Source organism: Salmo trutta, chromosome 4 (genome assembly GCF_901001165.1).
Source record: "Salmo trutta chromosome 4, fSalTru1.1, whole genome shotgun sequence".
Classification (NCBI taxonomy): Eukaryota; Metazoa; Chordata; class Actinopteri; order Salmoniformes; family Salmonidae; genus Salmo; species Salmo trutta.
This window is the reverse complement of record NC_042960.1, coordinates 37432474-37451086: the sequence shown is the minus strand read 5'-3', so window position 1 is coordinate 37451086 and position 18613 is coordinate 37432474. Positions and strand designations below refer to the sequence as shown.

General features: G+C 42.5%; 1 protein-coding gene across 6 annotated transcripts in view; it reads left to right on the top strand.

Moving 5' to 3' along the window:
• Positions 1 to 18613, top strand: part of LOC115192316 (receptor-type tyrosine-protein phosphatase F-like) — a 435047-nt gene that overhangs the window by 363699 nt on the left and 52735 nt on the right. For all 6 annotated transcript variants that reach the window (XM_029750668.1, XM_029750671.1, XM_029750670.1 and 3 more), the window contains 5 exons: positions 6332 to 6449; positions 8396 to 8837; positions 9002 to 9141; positions 10379 to 10476; positions 12480 to 12736. In XM_029750668.1, coding sequence (XP_029606528.1) covers positions 6332 to 6449; positions 8396 to 8837; positions 9002 to 9141; positions 10379 to 10476; positions 12480 to 12736 — 1055 coding nt within the window. The remainder of the gene's footprint in view (positions 1 to 6331; positions 6450 to 8395; positions 8838 to 9001; positions 9142 to 10378; positions 10477 to 12479; positions 12737 to 18613) is intronic.

Genomic DNA, 18613 nt, shown 5'->3' with positions numbered 1-18613 from the left:
TCTTAATGTTAAATGTTTAATCTATTCCCTCCTTGGGAATCCATCCCTACATTCCCAGAGAACCCGATATTCCTCCCTCCCCTTCTCACCCCCTCCTCCCCCCATCCCTCTGCATTTGAATAAGAGAGAAGAGCCTGATTAGATTTTTATTCCAAATGAAAGAGAGAAACCACTCCAGCGCCGAAACTAAAAAGGAATCCTGTACGATAAAAATAATGAGGCTTTTAAAAGAAAATTAATAGCTTCAGATGACTCGTATTCCCTCTCATCTTGAACCCCCCCACCCCAGAAGATGAGATGGCTGCTTCTTAAACCCTAAGTGGGCGATCTTTGCTCAAAATAGCCTACTACGCCAGCCTGCTCTGCTCAGTAGCATGTCTGTGATTACATGGCTACATCATAATTATCAGAAAGGGAAGAGCCTTCTTTTTTATGATTATCATGCAATAAAGATGTGAGAGGCTATAGCCATGAATCATAATTAAAGATTTGTTTGGGCTCTGGGAAGCGAAGCTGACCATGTCATTCCTGTGGTTGCTAGCTGCAGTTTCTTGGTCTGTTATCTCATCTGCTCTCGGAGGGCTGTGCTGAGCTCCATGCCCCAGGCACTTACAAGCAGGCGCCATGGGTGGTAGGCTGATGGGCCAATGAGATGGAGGGATAGAGGGATGGGTGGATGAGTCTCTCTGGGTGTTCTCAGTTGGAAACCCACCTCCTGTTTCTGACTTTTGCTCTTCTGTCTGAAGCTCATTCATCACAAATGACACACTATTCCCTTGATATTGCACTACTTGCATGCCTGTGTCCCTATGGGCCCTGGTCAAAAGCATTCCTGTGTCCCTATGGGCCCTTGTCAAAAGTACACTCTAAGAAAAAAAAGGTGCTGTGTAGAACCATATAGGATTCTTCAGTTTGTCCCCATAGGGGAATACTTTTTTTGTGCTGGGTAGAACCCTTTGCAGATGGTTCTGACTAAAACTCTTTATTTAGGGTTCTTCAAAGAACCCCCTGTATATGGTTCTACCTAGAACTCTCTATGGAGGGTTCTGCCAAGAACCCCTTTGAAGGGTTCTACAGTGAACTGAATCTTTGGAGGGTTTTTCGAATCCTTTATGAATGGTTCCACCAGCCTTATTAGCCTTTAAAATATACATATTTATGACAATACATACTGTAAATAATAAAGCCTTTCTTTGAGGACCTAGTTATACCCTAACACAGTGATGTTAGGAATCTCCTGGTTACAGGCCACATCAGGCCTGCAAGTCACATTATGCTGGCTTGCAAAGTTATGTGTGATTCCTATTGGAATCCAGACAGAGTTAGAATATCCAACAACTGTAATTGTTAGTTACCTGCATTCAGAATGACTGCCAGAGTAGAGAAGATTGAATACTGAGACTACCTCAATCATCTAAACAGGAACAACCATCTCAGTAACGAGTGCACTAAATTCTAACAGATTGAATTAGTTTAGAAAACTGTATGTTATTTATATTAAAGATTTAATCAACCAATCAATGTACATGCAAAATGACAAATTACAGTAAATCAAACAATTTCAGTACCAGTCAAAAGTTTTTGCACCTACTCATTCAAGGGTTTTTCTTTATTTTTACTGTCTTCTACATTGTAAAATAATAGAGAAGACATCAACACTGTCAAATAACACATATGGAATTATGTAGTAACCAAAAAAGTGTTAAAAATATATTTTATATTTGAGATTCTTAAAAGTATCCACCCTTTGCCTTGATGACAGCTTTGGACAACCAGCTTCATCTGGAAAACGTTTTAAACAGTCTTGAAGGAGTTCCCACATATGCTGAGCACTTGTTAGCTGCTTTTCCTTCACTCTGCAGTCCAACTCATCCCAAACCAGTCTCAATTGGGTTGAGGTCAGGTGGTTGTGGAGGCCAGGTCATCTGATGCAGCACTCCATCACTTTCCTTCTTGGTCAAATAGCTCTTACACAGCCTGGAAGTGTGTTGGGTCATTGTCCTGTTGAAAAATAAATTATAGTCCCACTAAGCGCAAACCAGAAGGGATGGAATATCGCTGCACAATGCTGTAGTAGCCATGCTGGTAAAGAGTGCCTTGAATAAATCACTGACAGTGTCACCAGCAAAGCACCCCCACACCCTCGCACCTCCTACTCCATGGTTCACGTTGGAAACCACAAGTGGAGATATTTAATTTGTCACATGCGCCGAATACAACAGGTGTAGTAGGCCTTAATAAAGTGAAATTCTTACTTACAAGCCCTTAACAAATAATGCAGTTAACCTCAATGGGCTAGGTGGGACGTTAGCGTCCCACTCTATTCAACAGCCAGTGGAATCGCGTGGCGCGTAATACAATACCTCAAAAATGCAATAATTTCAATATTTCAAACATACGACTATTTTACACCATTTGAAAGATAAGACTCTCATTAATCTAACCACATTGTCCGATTTCAAAAGGCTTTACAGCGAAAGCAAAACATTAGATTATGTTAGGAGAGTACATAGACACAAATAACCACACAGCCATTTTTCAAGCAAGCATATATGTCACAAAAACCCAAACACAGCTAAATGCAGCACTAACCTTTGATGATCTTCATCAGATGACACTCCTAGGACATTATGTTATACAATACATGCATGTTTTGTTTGTATTCCCACCGAAAACTTATGGTGAATTTACTAAATTACTCATGATAAACGTTGACAAAATACATAACAATTATTTTAAGAATTATAGATACAGAACTCCTTTATACAATCGCTATGTCAGATTTTTAAATAGCTTTTCAGCGAAAGCACATTTTGCAATATTCTGAGTACATAGCTCAGCCATCACGGCTAGCTAATTTGACACCCGCCAAGTTCGGGGCAACCTAAACTCAGAATTACTATTAGAAAAATTGGATTACCTTTGATGTTCTTCATCATACTTCCACAACAAATGTTGTTTTTGTTCCAAATAATCCATAGTTATGTGCAAATATCCCCGTTTTGTTCGTGCATTCAGGTCACTATCCAAAGGGTAACGCGTGAGCACATTTCGAGACAAAACATTTCAAAATGTTCCTTTACCATACTTAGAAGCATGTCAAACGCTGTTTAAAATACATTTTTATGGTATTTTTCTCGTAAAATAGCGATAATATTCCAACTGGACAATGCTGTATTCATTCAAATAGGAAGAGAAAAATGGCGAGGTCTCGTGAATGCGCATTTCCATTCCCTTTGTCCTCAGGCAGACCACTGACAAACTGAGTTACTATACTTTGCCCAGAGACAGGAGACGCCCCAATCCGCTTTCTGGCGGCTTTAGAGAGCCAATGGAAGCCTTAGAAAGTGCAACATAACCCCACGGATACTGTAGTTTCGATAGACAAGCAAAAGGAGAACTACAAAATCGCAGACAGGCCACTTCCTACTTGGAATCTTCTCAGGGTTTTGCCTGCCATATGAGTTATGTTATACTCACAGACACCATTCAAACAGTTTTAGAAACTAGAGTGTTTTCTATACAAATCTACTAATAATATGCATATTCTCTTTTCTGGGCAAGATTAGTAACCAGTTTAAATTGGGTACGTTTTTTATCCGGCCATGAAAATACTGCCCCCTAGCCCAGACAGGTTAAGAAAATACCTACAAAAAAAGTAAGAGATAAGAATAACAAATCATTAAAGAGCAGCAGTAAATAACAATAGCGGGGCTATATACAGGGGATACCGGTCCAGAGTCAATGTGCGGGGGCACCGGTGTCCTACTCTGTGTTTCACAAAGACACAATGGTTGTAACCAAAAATCTCAAATTTGAACTCATCTGACCAAAGGCCAAATTTCCACCGGTCTAATGTCCATTGCTTGTGTTTCTTGGCCCAAGAAATATCTTTGCAGAAATTTGACCATGAAGGCTTTATTCACACAGTCTCCTCTGAACAGCTGATGTTGAGATGTGTGTGTTACTTGAACTCTGTGAAACATTTATTTGGGCTGCAATTCCTGAGGCTGGTAACTCGAATGAACTTATCCTCTGCAGCAGAGGAAACTCTGGGTCTTCCTTTCCTGTGGCGGTCCTCGTGAGAGCTAGTTTCATCATAACGCTTGATGGTTTTTGAGACTGCACTTGAAGAAACTTTCAAAGTTCTTGACATTTTCCAGATGAACTGGCCTGGTCTTAAAGTAATGATGGACAGTAATTTCTCTTTGCTTATTTAAGCTGTTTTTGCCATAATATGGACTTGGTCTTTTACCAAATAGGGCTATCTTCTTATACCACCCCTACCTTGTCACAACACAACTGATTGGCTCAAACGCATTAAGAAGGAAAGAAATTCCACAAATTAACTTTTAACCTCTCTAGGGTAGGGGGCAGTATTTGCACGGCCGGATAAAAAACGTACCCGATTTAATCTGGTTATTACTACTGCCCAGAAACTAGAATATGCATATAATTGTTTGATTTGGATAGAAAACACCCTAAAGTTTCTAAAACTGTTTGAATGGTGTCTGTGAGTATAACAGAACTCATATGGCAGGCAAAAACCTGAGAAGATTCCTTACAGGAAGTGCCCTCTCTTAGGAAGTGCCCTCTCTTAACACGTTTTGGTTACTACATGATTCCATATGTGTTATTTCAGAGTGTTGATGTCTTCACTATTTTTCTACAATGTAGAAAATAGTAAAAAATAAAGAAAAACACTGGAATGAGTAGGCGTTTCCAAACTTTTGACTGGTACTGTATGAAAATCTCCCTGCAATAGAGCATGCTGGGAAATATTATATATGGTTCTATGTAGAACCCTTCTCACCTCTAAAGAGTATTTCTTGCCTTCCAAAGAATATCAAAGAACCCTTTCTTCCAAAACATGTTGTTTAGGATGTTAAAGGTTCTAGAGAGAAAGAGCCTTACAAAGAACCCTTGTCTGTAGCGGGGTGCGTAATTGCCGGCAGAGAAGTCAGGCGCAGGAGAGCAGAACTGGGTAATAACCAGAGATTTATTAAGCAAAACCAACAGCATCCAGAACAACAAGATAAATGGGCACAAAAATAACCCGTTGTGTTCTCACAGGGAAAATGCACATGCACTACAATAAATTATCCCACACAAAGACATGGGGGGGAACAGAGGGTTAAATACACAAGTAATTGAGGGAATTAAAACCAGGTGTGAGGAAAAACAAGACAAAACACATGGAAAATTAAAACTGGATTGATGATGGCTAGAAGACCGGCGACACTAACCGCCGAGCGCCGCCCGAACTTCGGCGGAAGTCGTGACATTGTCTTCCAAAAAATTGTTATTCTGATCAAAACAATCATTGAAGAACCCTATCCCTCCGCAAAGAACCCTTTTGGAACCATTTCTTCTAAAAGCGTAGTGCACTATATAGGGAATAGGATAATATTTGGGACGTCAATCAAATGTATTTTATGAAACCAATGTGAAACAGTGCTATACAGCTACCCAGCCTAAAACCCCATAGATCAAGCAATGCAGATGTAGAAGCAAAGTGGCAAGGATAACTCCCAAGAAAGGCAGGAACCTAGGCTGTAACCTATTACATACCTCTGATCTTAATTGACTCCCCTCCTCCCCATCGCTCTCTCGCTCATCTCATGGCTCCCTGCTCAGTCAGAGGAGAAAAAAACCTATCCAAGTCTTGTATGGGCTTAGGTGTCGACGGTTTAATGAGTTCCTTTTGAAATGGAGTGCACTTAGATGTAGATGTGTGTGAGAGGGGGGGTCTGTGAGAGAGAGAGATCTACATGTTTTATTTTTGTCATGTGCATGTACTGTATGTTTGTGTATGTGTGCTTGGGTTATAGCCTACAATTGACAGTTAGATACAAACTGCTTTAACCTCTCTGGTATAAGTGGGACGCTAGCGTCCCACCTCGACAACAGCCAGTGAAATTGCAGGGCGCCAAATTCAAAACAACAGAAATCCCATAATTAAAATTCCTCTAACATACAAGTATTAGACACCATTTTATAAATACACTTCTTGTTAATCTCAGCTCTTATATCACCACAGCAACATGGGAGTACCAAAATTGTTCTCTATTTCTTATCAATCCATTTGTACTTTGTTTGTTCCTTTACCTTCTTTGCAACAATTTCTCAGAAAGAAATGCAATGCTTTGGGAGTATTTGAAATGCTACACTGACGTATGGTGTGTGTGCGTGTGTGTGTGCGCTTGACTGCCTAACCCTACCGGAGTGGACTGAACACAGTACAGTGGATGAAGGCTGAGCCATTGTGTTAGGCATCATCTCATCATAGCATTAGTCTGACATGGGCTGTTTGTGCGTTTCTCTCCACCAGGAAACTGTCATAACAGGCCTGCTCCCTGAGACCACCTACTCTGTCACTGTGGCAGCCTACACCACCAAGGGGGATGGGGCACGCAGTAAGGCCAAGGTGGTCACCACAACAGGAGCAGGTGTGTAGAGCCACACACACACACACACACACACACACACACACACACACACACACACACACACACACAGGAGCAAGTGTGTATAGCTAAATCATTGCTCCTTCTTGATCAGGTGGTTATTGTGAAAGAGAATGTTTGTCCAAAATGGCACTGCAGTATCAATATCAGTATACCATTTTTCAATATCTAATCTAAAATAACAAATAGAAGAAAGTAGTATGCATAGTAATAAAACGGATACAGTGCATTCAGAAAGTATTCAGACCCCTTCCCTTTTTCCACATTTTGTTATGTTAAAGCCTTATTATACACACAATACCCCATAATGACAAAGCGAAAACAGGTTTATGTACATTTTTGCAAATATATTAAAATAATTTGCTCAGGTGTATCCTCTTTCCATTAATCATCCTTGAGCTGTTTCTAGAACTTGATTGGAGTCCACCTGTGGTAAATGTTATTGATTGGGCATGATTTGGAAAGGCACACACCTGTCTGTATAAGGTACCACAGTTGACAGTGCATGTCAAAGCAAAAACCAAGCCATGAGGTCAAAGGAATTGTTCGTAGAGCTCAGAGACAGGATTGTGTCGAGGCACATATCTGGGGAAGGGTACCCAAACATTTCTGCAGCATTGAAGGTCCCCAAGAACACAGTGGCCTCCATCACTCTTAAATGGATGAGGTTTGAAACCACCAAGACTCTTCCTATAGCTGTCCGTCAGGCCTAACTGAGCAATCGGGGGACAAGGACCTTGGTCAAGGAGGTGACCAAGAACCCGATGGTCACTCTGACAGAGCTCCAGAGTTCCTCTGTGGAAATAGGAGAACCTTCCAGAAGGACAACCCGTCTCTGCAACACTCCACCGATCAGGGCTTTATGTTAGAGTGGCCAGACTGAAGCCACTCTTCAGTAAAAGGCACATGACAGCCCCCTTGGAGTTTGCCAAAAGGCACCTAAGGGACTCTCAGTTCATGAGAAACAAGATTCTCTGGTCTGATGAAACCAAAAATTGAACTCTTTGGCCTGAATGCCAAGTGCCACATCTGGAGAAAACCTGGCAACATCTCTATGGTGAAGCATGGTGGTGGCAGCATCATGCTATGGGGATGTTTTTCTGCGGTAGGGACTGGGACACTAGTCAGGATCGAGGCAAAGATGAACAGAGCAAGGAACATAGAGATAATTTATGAAAGCCGGCTCCAGAGTGCTCAGGACCTCAGAATGGGGCGAAAGTTCAACTTTCAATAGGACAATTACCCTAAGCATACAGCCAAGACAACGCAGGAGTGGCTTCGTGCAAGTCCCTGAATGTCCTTGAGTGGCCCAGCTAGACTCCGGACTTGAACCCCGATAAAACATCTCTGGAGAGACCTCCCCATCCAACCTGACAGAGCTTGAGAGGATCTGCAGAGAAGGATGGGAGAAACTCCCTAAATACAGGTGTGCCAAGCTTGTAGTGTCATACCCAAGAAGACTCAAGTCTGTAATCGCTGCCAAAGGTGCTTCAACAAAGTACTGAGTAAAGGGTCTGAATACTTATGCAATTTCAGTTTATATATATATAAATTAGCAAAAAAATCTAAAGAACTGTTTTTACTTTGTCATTATGGGGTATTGTGTGTAGATTGATGGGGGGGAAATCTTTTTATTCCATTTTAGAATAAGGCTGCAACGTAACAAAATGTGGAAAAGGTCAAGGTGTCTGAATCACAATAGGATGTACAGTATAAATGGTGAATGTGCAGTAGTACTCACTCTGACTGGCTTGACCTGAAACTGCCCTTTTACTCTGACTGCTCACAATTTTGCCTCCCAAATGGCACCATGTTCCCCATATAGTGCACTACTTTTGACCAGGGCCCATTAGGGGTGTTCTATGTCACTATTAAGTGTTTTTTATGTCATTATCCTAATGATCCTAACCCCTCTCTTTACCCATTAGTCCCAGGCAGGCCCACTATGATGATCAGCACCACCATCGGTAACACAGCCCTCATCCAGTGGCAACCTCCGAAGGAGATGGTGGGAGAGCACATGGGCTACCAGCTGCAGTACAAACGCATGGAGGAGGAGTCGTTCACCGTAAAAGACTTCAAGAAGACAGAAGACCACTTCACCGTCACCGGCCTGCACAAGGGCGCCACCTACATCTTCAAGCTCTGTGCCAAAAACCGGGTGGGCAACGGGGAGGAGTACGCGAAGGAGATTACCACGCCGGACGATGTGCCCAGTAGCTACCCCCAGAACCTGAGCGTTGTGGGCCTGACCACCACCACCACCAAGCTGGCCTGGGAGCCTCCGGTGCTGGCTGAGAGGAACGGGAAGATTGTCCAGTACGTTGTGGTGTACAGAGATATCAACAGCCAGCAGAACCATACCAACAGGTATTATTCAATACCAATGAAAATTATGTTTATTAAACACCTTCTGAGACATTGATAAAACACTTAAACACAGAAAGTCCTCACTTTATCTCAATGAAGTTAATCTTGGATAGTCCATTGTCCTAAAACAGAGGTATCTTATCTTATCTTATCTGCCTCAACAGCACGACAGAGACCCAGATGACCATAATGGGGCTGCAGCCTGATACCACCTATGATATCAGGATCAGAGCATTCACCAGCAAGGGAGGGGGACCAATCAGTCCTAGTATACAGAGCAGGACAATGTCTACCTCCATGCCAGGTGAGTACGCGGTGGACATACGCAATGCAGGCGTACACACAAGAGCATGACACACACACTGAGAGCATGATCGTGTTGACCTCCATGCCTTATGAGCTCTGCTGATCTGTATAAATAGTCTCCCACAGATACAGACAACACCAGACCCACATGCACACAGGCATGCAAGCACACACACACACACACACACACACACACACACACACACACACACACACACACACACACACACACACACACACACACACACACACACACACACACACACACACACACACACATACATCCACAGTCTCTCTGGCACAGACAGAGCAGATGGTATGGGAGAGGAACAGATGCGTAGCTGTGTGTGTGGAAGCTGGTGGCAACTGGACTAGAGTGGCAGAACCAGTCCAGCGTAACCAGTACAGCAGTACATCAGCACCATGGAACACTCCTTTCATGTTCATATTAGGGCACATATGGCTCATGTGGAAATATATGCTAAGCTTCCTGCTACTAGCTAATCTAATGCACAGAGGCCTAGGAGGCAGGCAGCTACCAGATACTGGGATTCAGATCCCACCATTTTACACCCCACCAGTTACAGTAAAGTTTAATGTAGAGGAAAGCTCATGTGAGTAGTTCCCTGATGTTTTATCATGCATATATTTATGTTAAAGTGTAAATGCAATAACATCTCTTAATGTTACCATTAAAAAGTATGGGTCACTGAACATTAGTGAACTATTATGAATTAGATATCTCTTCAGAGACTCGCTTCATAATCTGTTTATCTGCTCTCTATCTGCTTTGTGCCCCTTACTATTTTAGCTGTAGCACTGATCTCCCAAGATGCTCTAGGGTTCCCCTAGCTCTATCATGTTACACCAAGTACAGATGACAGTGCTCTTTTATAATTTACCCTCTGTGTGTTTCCTCCGTCTCCGGCACCTCTGTTTCACCCCTCTCTCCCCCACCTAACCTCTGTCTCTTCACTCTCTCCCCACCTCACCCTCTGTCTCCCCCAACTCACCCTCTGTCTCAACAACTCCCCCTCTGTCTCAACAACTCCCCCTCTGTCTCAACAACTCCCCCTCTGTCTCACCAACTCCCCCTCTGTCTCACCAACTCCCCCTCTGTCTCACCCCTCTCTCCTCCCCCTCACCCTGTCTGCCCCACCTCACCCTCTGTCTCCCTCCCTCAATCTCACCCCTCTCTCTTCCTCCTCACCCTCTTTCTCCCCCAACTCCCCCAGAGTTCACCAAAAACTTTGGTGTGAAAGCCGTGATGAAGACGTCAGTGCTGCTGACTTGGGAGGTGCCAGAAACATACAAGTCTCAAGTGCCTTTCAAAGTAAGTAAAGACAACTCCATCCTGATAGTGTGCCTTTCGCCTGCACAGATTGAGGGAATTGCATTGTGTGTGAGTGACGCCACTGTTGTCAGTGGACAATGGAAAGAAGGCTCACACAACACAATGGAGGGGCTAGGATTGAAATATATATTGAAATATCACGGGAATGAGGAAGGATATGGCCAAGCTTGAAATAATTGGTTACGTTTTATATTCCATCACACGTGGTCCATAACTGTCCTGAGGTTCGTATAGAAAACAAAACAAGGAAGAAGGGAGAATATAATCATAGTGCACTCTAAAACAATGCTGGGTTGTTTGGTTGACCCAACTGCTTTGTTGCAGGTGTTTTGTCACTTACTTGGGTTGTTTTCTTATAAACTGCTGGGTTATTGAGATATGACCCATCGGGTCAGAGCGGGAAGACTGGAGGCGTAGTTAAGTAGGGGAGTGGCTTTCAGATCTTTTTTCTTTTGACACCCATGAGAGTAAATGTCATTTCTGTTCACTGGTTCTGTTGCATAGTTATCACATGACAAAGGTAAACTTTTCCTGAGGTCTTGGCTGATTTCTTTTGATTGTCCCATGATGTCAAGCAAAGAGGCACTGAGTTTGAAGGTAGGCTTTGAAATACATCCACAGGTACACCTCAATTGACTCAAATGATGTCAATTAGCCTATCAGAAGCTTCTAAAGCCATGACATCATTTTCTGGAATTTTCCAATCTCTTTAAGGCACAGTCAACTTAGTGTATGTAAACTTCTGACCCACTGGAATTGTGATACAATGAATTATATGTGAAATAATCTGTCTGTAAACAATTGTTGGAAAAATTATTTGGGTCATGCACAAAGTAGATGTCCTAACCGATTTGCCAAAACTATAGTTAACAAGACTTGGAGTTTTAATGACTCCAACCTAAACTTCCGACTTCAACTTCATATATATATATATACATTTAAGATTAACATATTAAAACTCATATCAACTGGTTATATTATATCGTGGAACATACTCTTCAAAAAGTGAGTAACCTCAGCAGTATGGCGCTTGCTTGTAGATGCCTATGGCTGTGCAATGGCATAGCATTGTTTTACAATTTAGCAGACAAGATGCACTTATTTCCTGAGCACTTATCACAGTCAAGACACCTATTTTATAATAAAATATAACAGAATAGTGCAAAGTGATACGCATCTCACGTCCGGAACAGTTATTCTTAAAGTGATCATTTGAAACAAGGCTCGATTCGGTAAGTTGAAAGGCACATTTTTCAGGTTCCTAGTCAAAGTATGTGTTCTTTTCAATATAGTTTATTATGCCTGAGGGGAGGACGGCTCACAATAATGGCTGGAATGGAACGAATGTAATGGCATCAAACCATGTGTTTGATACCATTCCACTGATTCAGCTCCAGCCATTACCACAAGCCTGTCCTCCCCAATTAAGGTGCCACCAACCTCCTGTGACATGTACAAATGGAACACTAGGGTCAAAGCAAATGAACATTGTCTTCAAGACAACATTTGGACCAAATAGTTTTAGAGTATTTGAAAAAAGATTAAAGATTAAAGATCAAGTTTTGATGTTAGTTCATGTACCTGAGTACACAATTAACTCATGCTCATCCCTACCCCACGTGAGTGGGGACCCAAAGAAAATTAACTGTTGGTATTGATTCAAAAATAAAATATATTTTTTTAGATTTTTTTAACACTTTTTTGGTTACTACATGATTCCATATGTGTTATTTCCTAGTTTTGATGTCTTCACTATTATTCTACAATGTAGAAAACAGTCAACTAAAGACAAACCCCGGAATGAGTAGCGTTGTACAAACATTTGACCAGTACTGTATGTGTGTTTGTGTACGTGTGTGTGTTTGTGTACGTGTGTGTGTGTATATATATATATATATATATATATATATATATATATATATATATATATATATATAAATAACTAAGCACTCCTAAGCACTCCTCTCCGTGTCTCTATCTAGATACTGTATAACCAGCAGAGTGTGGAGGTGCAGGGGAACCTGAAGAGGAAGCTGATCACGAGACTCCAGCCAGACACAGACTACAGCTTTGTGTTGATGTCTAGAGGGAACAGTGCTGGGGGTCTACAGCAGCAGGTCTCCATCAGAACCGCCCCGGACCTGCTCAAGACCAAACCCATCCAATACCAACACGACCCAGAGGAGGGGGGCAAGCTCACCATCACCCTGCCCAAAGTCCCCACCACCGCCCCTGTCAGGTCTGTCCCATAAACACTGTGGCTGTTACTGTCACTATCACCATCACTCTCACTGCTAAAACTAGGGCTATAACCAACTTCCGTCCTGTTCAATGCTGGTGTGTCTGCATTGTGTCATGGTTATAAATGTGTTACTCCTGTGTCACTATTCATCTAACTGGGGACCTGGGGGCGATTGTTCCTTAGTCGTGGATCTCTATCTGAGCCCACTGTATACAAGATGGCTTTCTCAATCCCTATACCTATTAGTAATATGTATTATTGCCACTACTTGTTTTATCTACCGCATCCTGTGCGTACCACAGTTGTATGCAACGAGTCAACATGAATCCTCCAACACCAACTGTCCCAACTCTGTCCTTAAGAAGATAGGGGCGGCAGGTAGCCTAGTGGTTAGAGCGTTGGACTAGTAACCAAAAGGTTGCAAGAATCCCCGAGCTGACAAGGTAACAATCTGTCGTTCTACCCCTGAACAAGGCAGTTAACCCACTGTTCCTAGGCCGTGTGGTGGTTCATTTATTTACTATCAAATGAGGAGAGACAAACTTATCACACGAGTATACTTAAACTAAATCTTTAATAGTGAGAGCTTTGCAATAGCAATGGCTGGTCGACGAATCCCCATCTCTGATGATCCGTTGAGAGCGGTGAGACAAAAGTACAAAGGTATTTTCTAGCCAAGATACACCCCTTTCAACCTACATGATGAACAACAGATATATAGAATGGGTCACATGGTTAAGATTTGTATGAAAGATGCCTATAATACATAGCAGACAGTATCTTCTGTGTCAACAGTTTCATTTTATAGACCAGTGTCTGTCCCTCTGACTCCAAACTGGAACCATCTCTCCCTGGTACGGTACAGAACAAAAACATTAACTCATGCTCTGGAATGCTCTTTAGGTTTTATCACCCAAAAGACATGGTAAATCTCCTGTCAGTGTTATCTCCCAGAGGCCCATCCTCAGTAGAACACACACACACACACACAATAGTTAAGAATACTCTATTCTGTTGAAATAAAACAACCATTTGATGCAATTAAAGTATAGTTTTGCCACAATAGCGTCATTGAAAATAAGAATTTGTTCTTAACTGACTTGTCTAGTTAAATAAAGGTAACAAAATAAGAACAGGAGAGGATAGAGAATGAGTTGTCAAGTGTTGCTACTGTATGTTGTCTGGGTGCTACTTCATCTGTTCATCTATTTGGCTGGAGGCCAGAACAATAGTGTTAAAAGTAACACCCAGCACTTAAAGGAGCTGAGAGATGATTTGGACAGAGAGAAGATGACGCACAACAGAGGCTAAAGAGGCTGAGCTCGCTGTAATTTAGGTCCAGAAGGCCTTCCTCACCAGACACTCAGAAAAAAACATGGCTTTCCATGCTAATGCTAAATCAATAGCCTCAGATGAGCACGAGGACGATGAAGGATTTATGGAGGATGAAGATCTGCACGCACGCATACACACAAGCTGTGTCCTCCAGGGCCGCCTGGTTGGAAAACAACTCCAGTGCCTTTATATACGTCTCGCTATTCTACACACCAACATGAATAAATACTATAGTATTCTACACTACGGCATAAATACTATAGTGTTTTTGTAGTGTAGTGTTTTTGCAGACTTTACTGTAGTATTAACTATAGTGTTTTTGACTACATTACAGCTGTATTTACCATAGTGTTTCTTCTTCAGGAAACCTACTGGAGAAATGCTAAGAACACATTTTCAATAACCGGTCAGTCTGAACAGATAGTTCGAAGTTTATGCTATTTTCTATAACCTGTAGGGAACACAATATACTGTATGTTCTATACCTGGCATTTAGGTTTTTCACTTATGGGTGGCACAAATTGCGATGTGGGGCAAGGAATGTGCAGGGTATATGCATATTGAATACTGTAGTATTTACTAGTTAAAAAAGTGGTGTTTTTGCAGACTTTACTGTAGTACTGTACTACAGTGTTTTTTTGTGAATAATACTGTAGTATTCAATATAGTATATTACATTTGACTACTTAATTATATAGGAAGTACTATAGTATTCTATAGTCAACTGTAGTATTTTTGTGTGTGAGCAGTTCATGGTATTTTCACATTTATTTTCAGTGGTAGAGCAGTAGAGAGAGCACTATTAGGGATAAGTCTGGCTTTGTCCCAGGCCAGCCTGCTGTCCTGCAATCATTACTAGTAAAAACCTTAAAAAATCGACTCTATCTAAAAAATATGTGCTAGTAAGACACATATTTAAAACTGCCGCTATAGGGGAGGGCTGCCGTTTTATCGGCTCTTAACCAACCATGCTTTTTTGTTTGTTTTTTCACATTGTTCATAACTTGTTTTGTACATAATGTTGCTGCTACCAACTCTTATGACCGAAAAGAGCTTCTGGACATCAGAACTGGGATTACTCACCTCAAACTGGACGAAGAATTCTTCTTCAATAAGTCGGACGGGAGGGATATACTACTACAGACACCCGACCAGGCCCAGATCCCCGTGATTCGCTGGAAATGGAAACGGAGGTTTCGCAGAAAGAGATCAGGGTGCCTTGTGAGGATCAGGAGACGAGTGGTTAATCTGCAGTTGTTTCCATCTTGCTAGACAACGTTCAATTGCTGGAAAATTAAAAGCTATGAATTGAATGCACATATATTCTACCAACAGGACATTAAAAACTGTAATATCTTATGTTTCAACGAGTGTCAACGACGTTAAGAACATACAACTGGTGGGTTATACACTCTATCGGCAGGACAGAACAGGAGCCTCTGGTAAGACACTGGGCGGGGGCCTATGCATATTTGTAAACAATAGCTGGTGCACGATATCTAAGGAAATCTCAAGGTTTTCCTCGCCTGAGGTAGAGTATCTCATGATAAGCTGTAGACCACACTATCTACCTAGAGTTTTCATCTTAAATCAGTTTTACCTCATTTCTATCAGCATATTAAATGTGCAACCAGAGGAAAAAAATCTAGACCACCTTTACTCCACACACACAAAGCTCTCCCTCGCCCTCCATTTGGCAAATCTGACCATAACTCTATCCTCCTGATTCCAGCTTACAAGCTATATTTAAAGCAAGAAGCACCAGTGACTCGGTCTATAAATAAGTGGTCAGATGAAGCAGATGCTAAACTACATGACTGTTTTGCTAGCACAGACTGGAATATGTTCTGGGATTCTTCAGATGGCACACCATCATTGTTCTCAGAAGTACCACTCTCCAAAACCCCTACTGGTTTTCACCCAGAGACTGCAGAGTTATCATTCAACGTTCTGGCGCCTTCTGAGAGCCAATGAAAGCCTTAGAAAATGTCACTTTACAGCAGAGATCCTGTATTTTTGATAAAGAGGCTACAGAAGGCCAAGAAATGGTCAGACAGGGTACTTCCAATATAGAATCTTCTCAGGTTTTGGCCTGCCATATGAGTTCTGTTATACTCACAGACACCATTCAAACAGTTTTAGAAACGTTAGGGTGTTTTCTATCCAAATCTATTATATGCATATTCTAGTTTCTGGGCAGGAGTAATAACCAGATTAAATCGGGTACGTTTTGTATCCGGCCGTGAAAATACTGCCCCCTATCACAGGCTAAAGGAGCTTTCAAGGAGCGGGACTTTAACCTGGAAGCTTATGAGAAATCCCGGTATGCCCTCCGCATCAAACAGGCAAAGTGTCAATACAGGACTAAGATCGAATCGTACTACACGGGCTCCGACACTCGATGGATGTGGCAGGGCTTGCAAACTATTACAGACTACAAAGGGATGCACAGCCGAGAGATGCCCAGTGACACGAGCCTATCAGACAAGCTAAATAACTTCTATGCTCCCTTCGAGGCAAGTATCACTGAAACATGAATGAGAGCATCAGCTGTTCCGGACGACTGTGTGATCATGCTCTCCGCAGCCGATGTGAGTAAGACCTTTAAACAGGTAAACATTCACAAGGCCGCTGGGCCAGACGGATTACCAGGATGTTTACTCCGAGCATGCGCTGACCAACTGGCAAGTGTCTTCACTGACATTTTCAACCTCTCCCTGTCTGTCTGTAATACCAACATGTTTTAAGCAGACCACCATAGTCCCTGTGCCCAAGAACACTAAGGTAACCTGCCTAAATGACTACCGACCGTAGCACTCACATCTGTAGCCATGAAGTGCTTTGAAAGGCTGGTCATGGTTCACATCAACACCATCATCCCAGAAACCCTAGACCCAATCCAATTTGCATACCGCACCAACAGATGTGCAGATGATGCAATCTCTGTTGCTCTCCACATTGCCCTTTCCCACCTGGACAAAAGGAATACCTATGTGAGAATGCTATTCATTGACTACAGCTCAGCGTTCAACACCCTAGTGCCCTCAAAGCTCATCACTAAGCTAAGGACCCTGGGACTAAACACCTCCCTCTTCAACTGCATCCTGGACTTCCTGGCGGGCCGCCCCCAGGTGGTAAGGGTAGGTAACAACACATCCGCCACTCTGATCCTCAACACGGGGGCCCCACAAGGGTGCATGCTCAGTCCCCTCCTGTACTCTCTGTTCACTCATGACTGCAAGGCCAGGCACGACTCCAACACCATCATTAAGTTTGCTGGTTGGCCTGATCACCGACATGGTAGGCCTGATCACCGACAACGATGAGACAGCCTATATAGAGGAGGTCAGACCCCTGACCGTGTGGTGCAAGGACAACAACCTCTCCCTCAACGTGATCAAGACAAAGGAGATGATTGTGGACTACAGGAAAAGGAGGACCGAACAAGCCCCCATTCTCATCGATGGGGCTTTAGTGGAGCAGGTTGAAAGCTTCAAGTTCCTTGGCGTCCACATCACTAACATGGTGCAAGCACACCAAGACAGTTGTGAAGAGGGCACAACTAAACCTATTCCCCCTCAGGAGACTGAAAATACTTGGCATTGGTCCTCAGATCCTCAAAAGGATCTACAGCTGCACCATCAAGAGCATCCTGACGGGTTGCATCACTGCCTGGTATGGCAACTGCTCAGCCTCTGACCACAAGGCAATACAGAGAGTAGTGCGTACGGCCCAGTACATCACCGGGGCCAAGCTTTCTGCCATCCAGGACCTCTATACCAGGCTGTGTCAGAGGAAGGCCTTAAAAACTTTCAAAGACTCCAGCCACCCTAGTCATAGACTGTTCTCTCTGCTACCATATGGCAATCGGAACCAGAGCGCCTAGTCTAGGTCCAAGAGACTTATAAACAGCTTCTACCCCCAAGCAATAAGACTTGTTAACAGCTAATCAAAAGGCTACCCAGACTATTTGCATTACTATCTATGCTGCTGCTACTCTCTGTTATTATCTATGCATAGTCACTTTAATAACTCTACCTACATGTACATTTCACGTCAATTACCTTGACACCGGTGCCCCCGCACATTGACTCTGTACCGGTACCCCCTGTATATAGCCTCGCTATTGTTATTTACTGCTGCTCTTGAATTATTTGTTATTCTTATCTCTTACTATTTTTTATAGGTATTTTCTTAAAACTGTATTGTTGGTTAAAGGCTTGTAAGTAAGCATTTCATTGTAAGGTCTACACCTGTTGTATTAAGCACATGTGACCAATAAAATTTGATTGTATTGATTGGATTTACTGTAGCTCTATGCTACTCTCCCATTAGAGCAGAAAGCAATTTCTTCAAGAGTTCACTTCAAATGTTAACTAATAAAAAATCAGGGGCCCAATGCAGAACCTGCAATTTCAGAAAAGGTACTATTTTTTTTTACCCCTACTACTCAGGCAGACTTGTGAATTACTTGGACTCAGGTGTTTGTTTCTAGAAAGAAACTGTGAACATCTAAGCTGTAATAAGCAGCACCAGCAT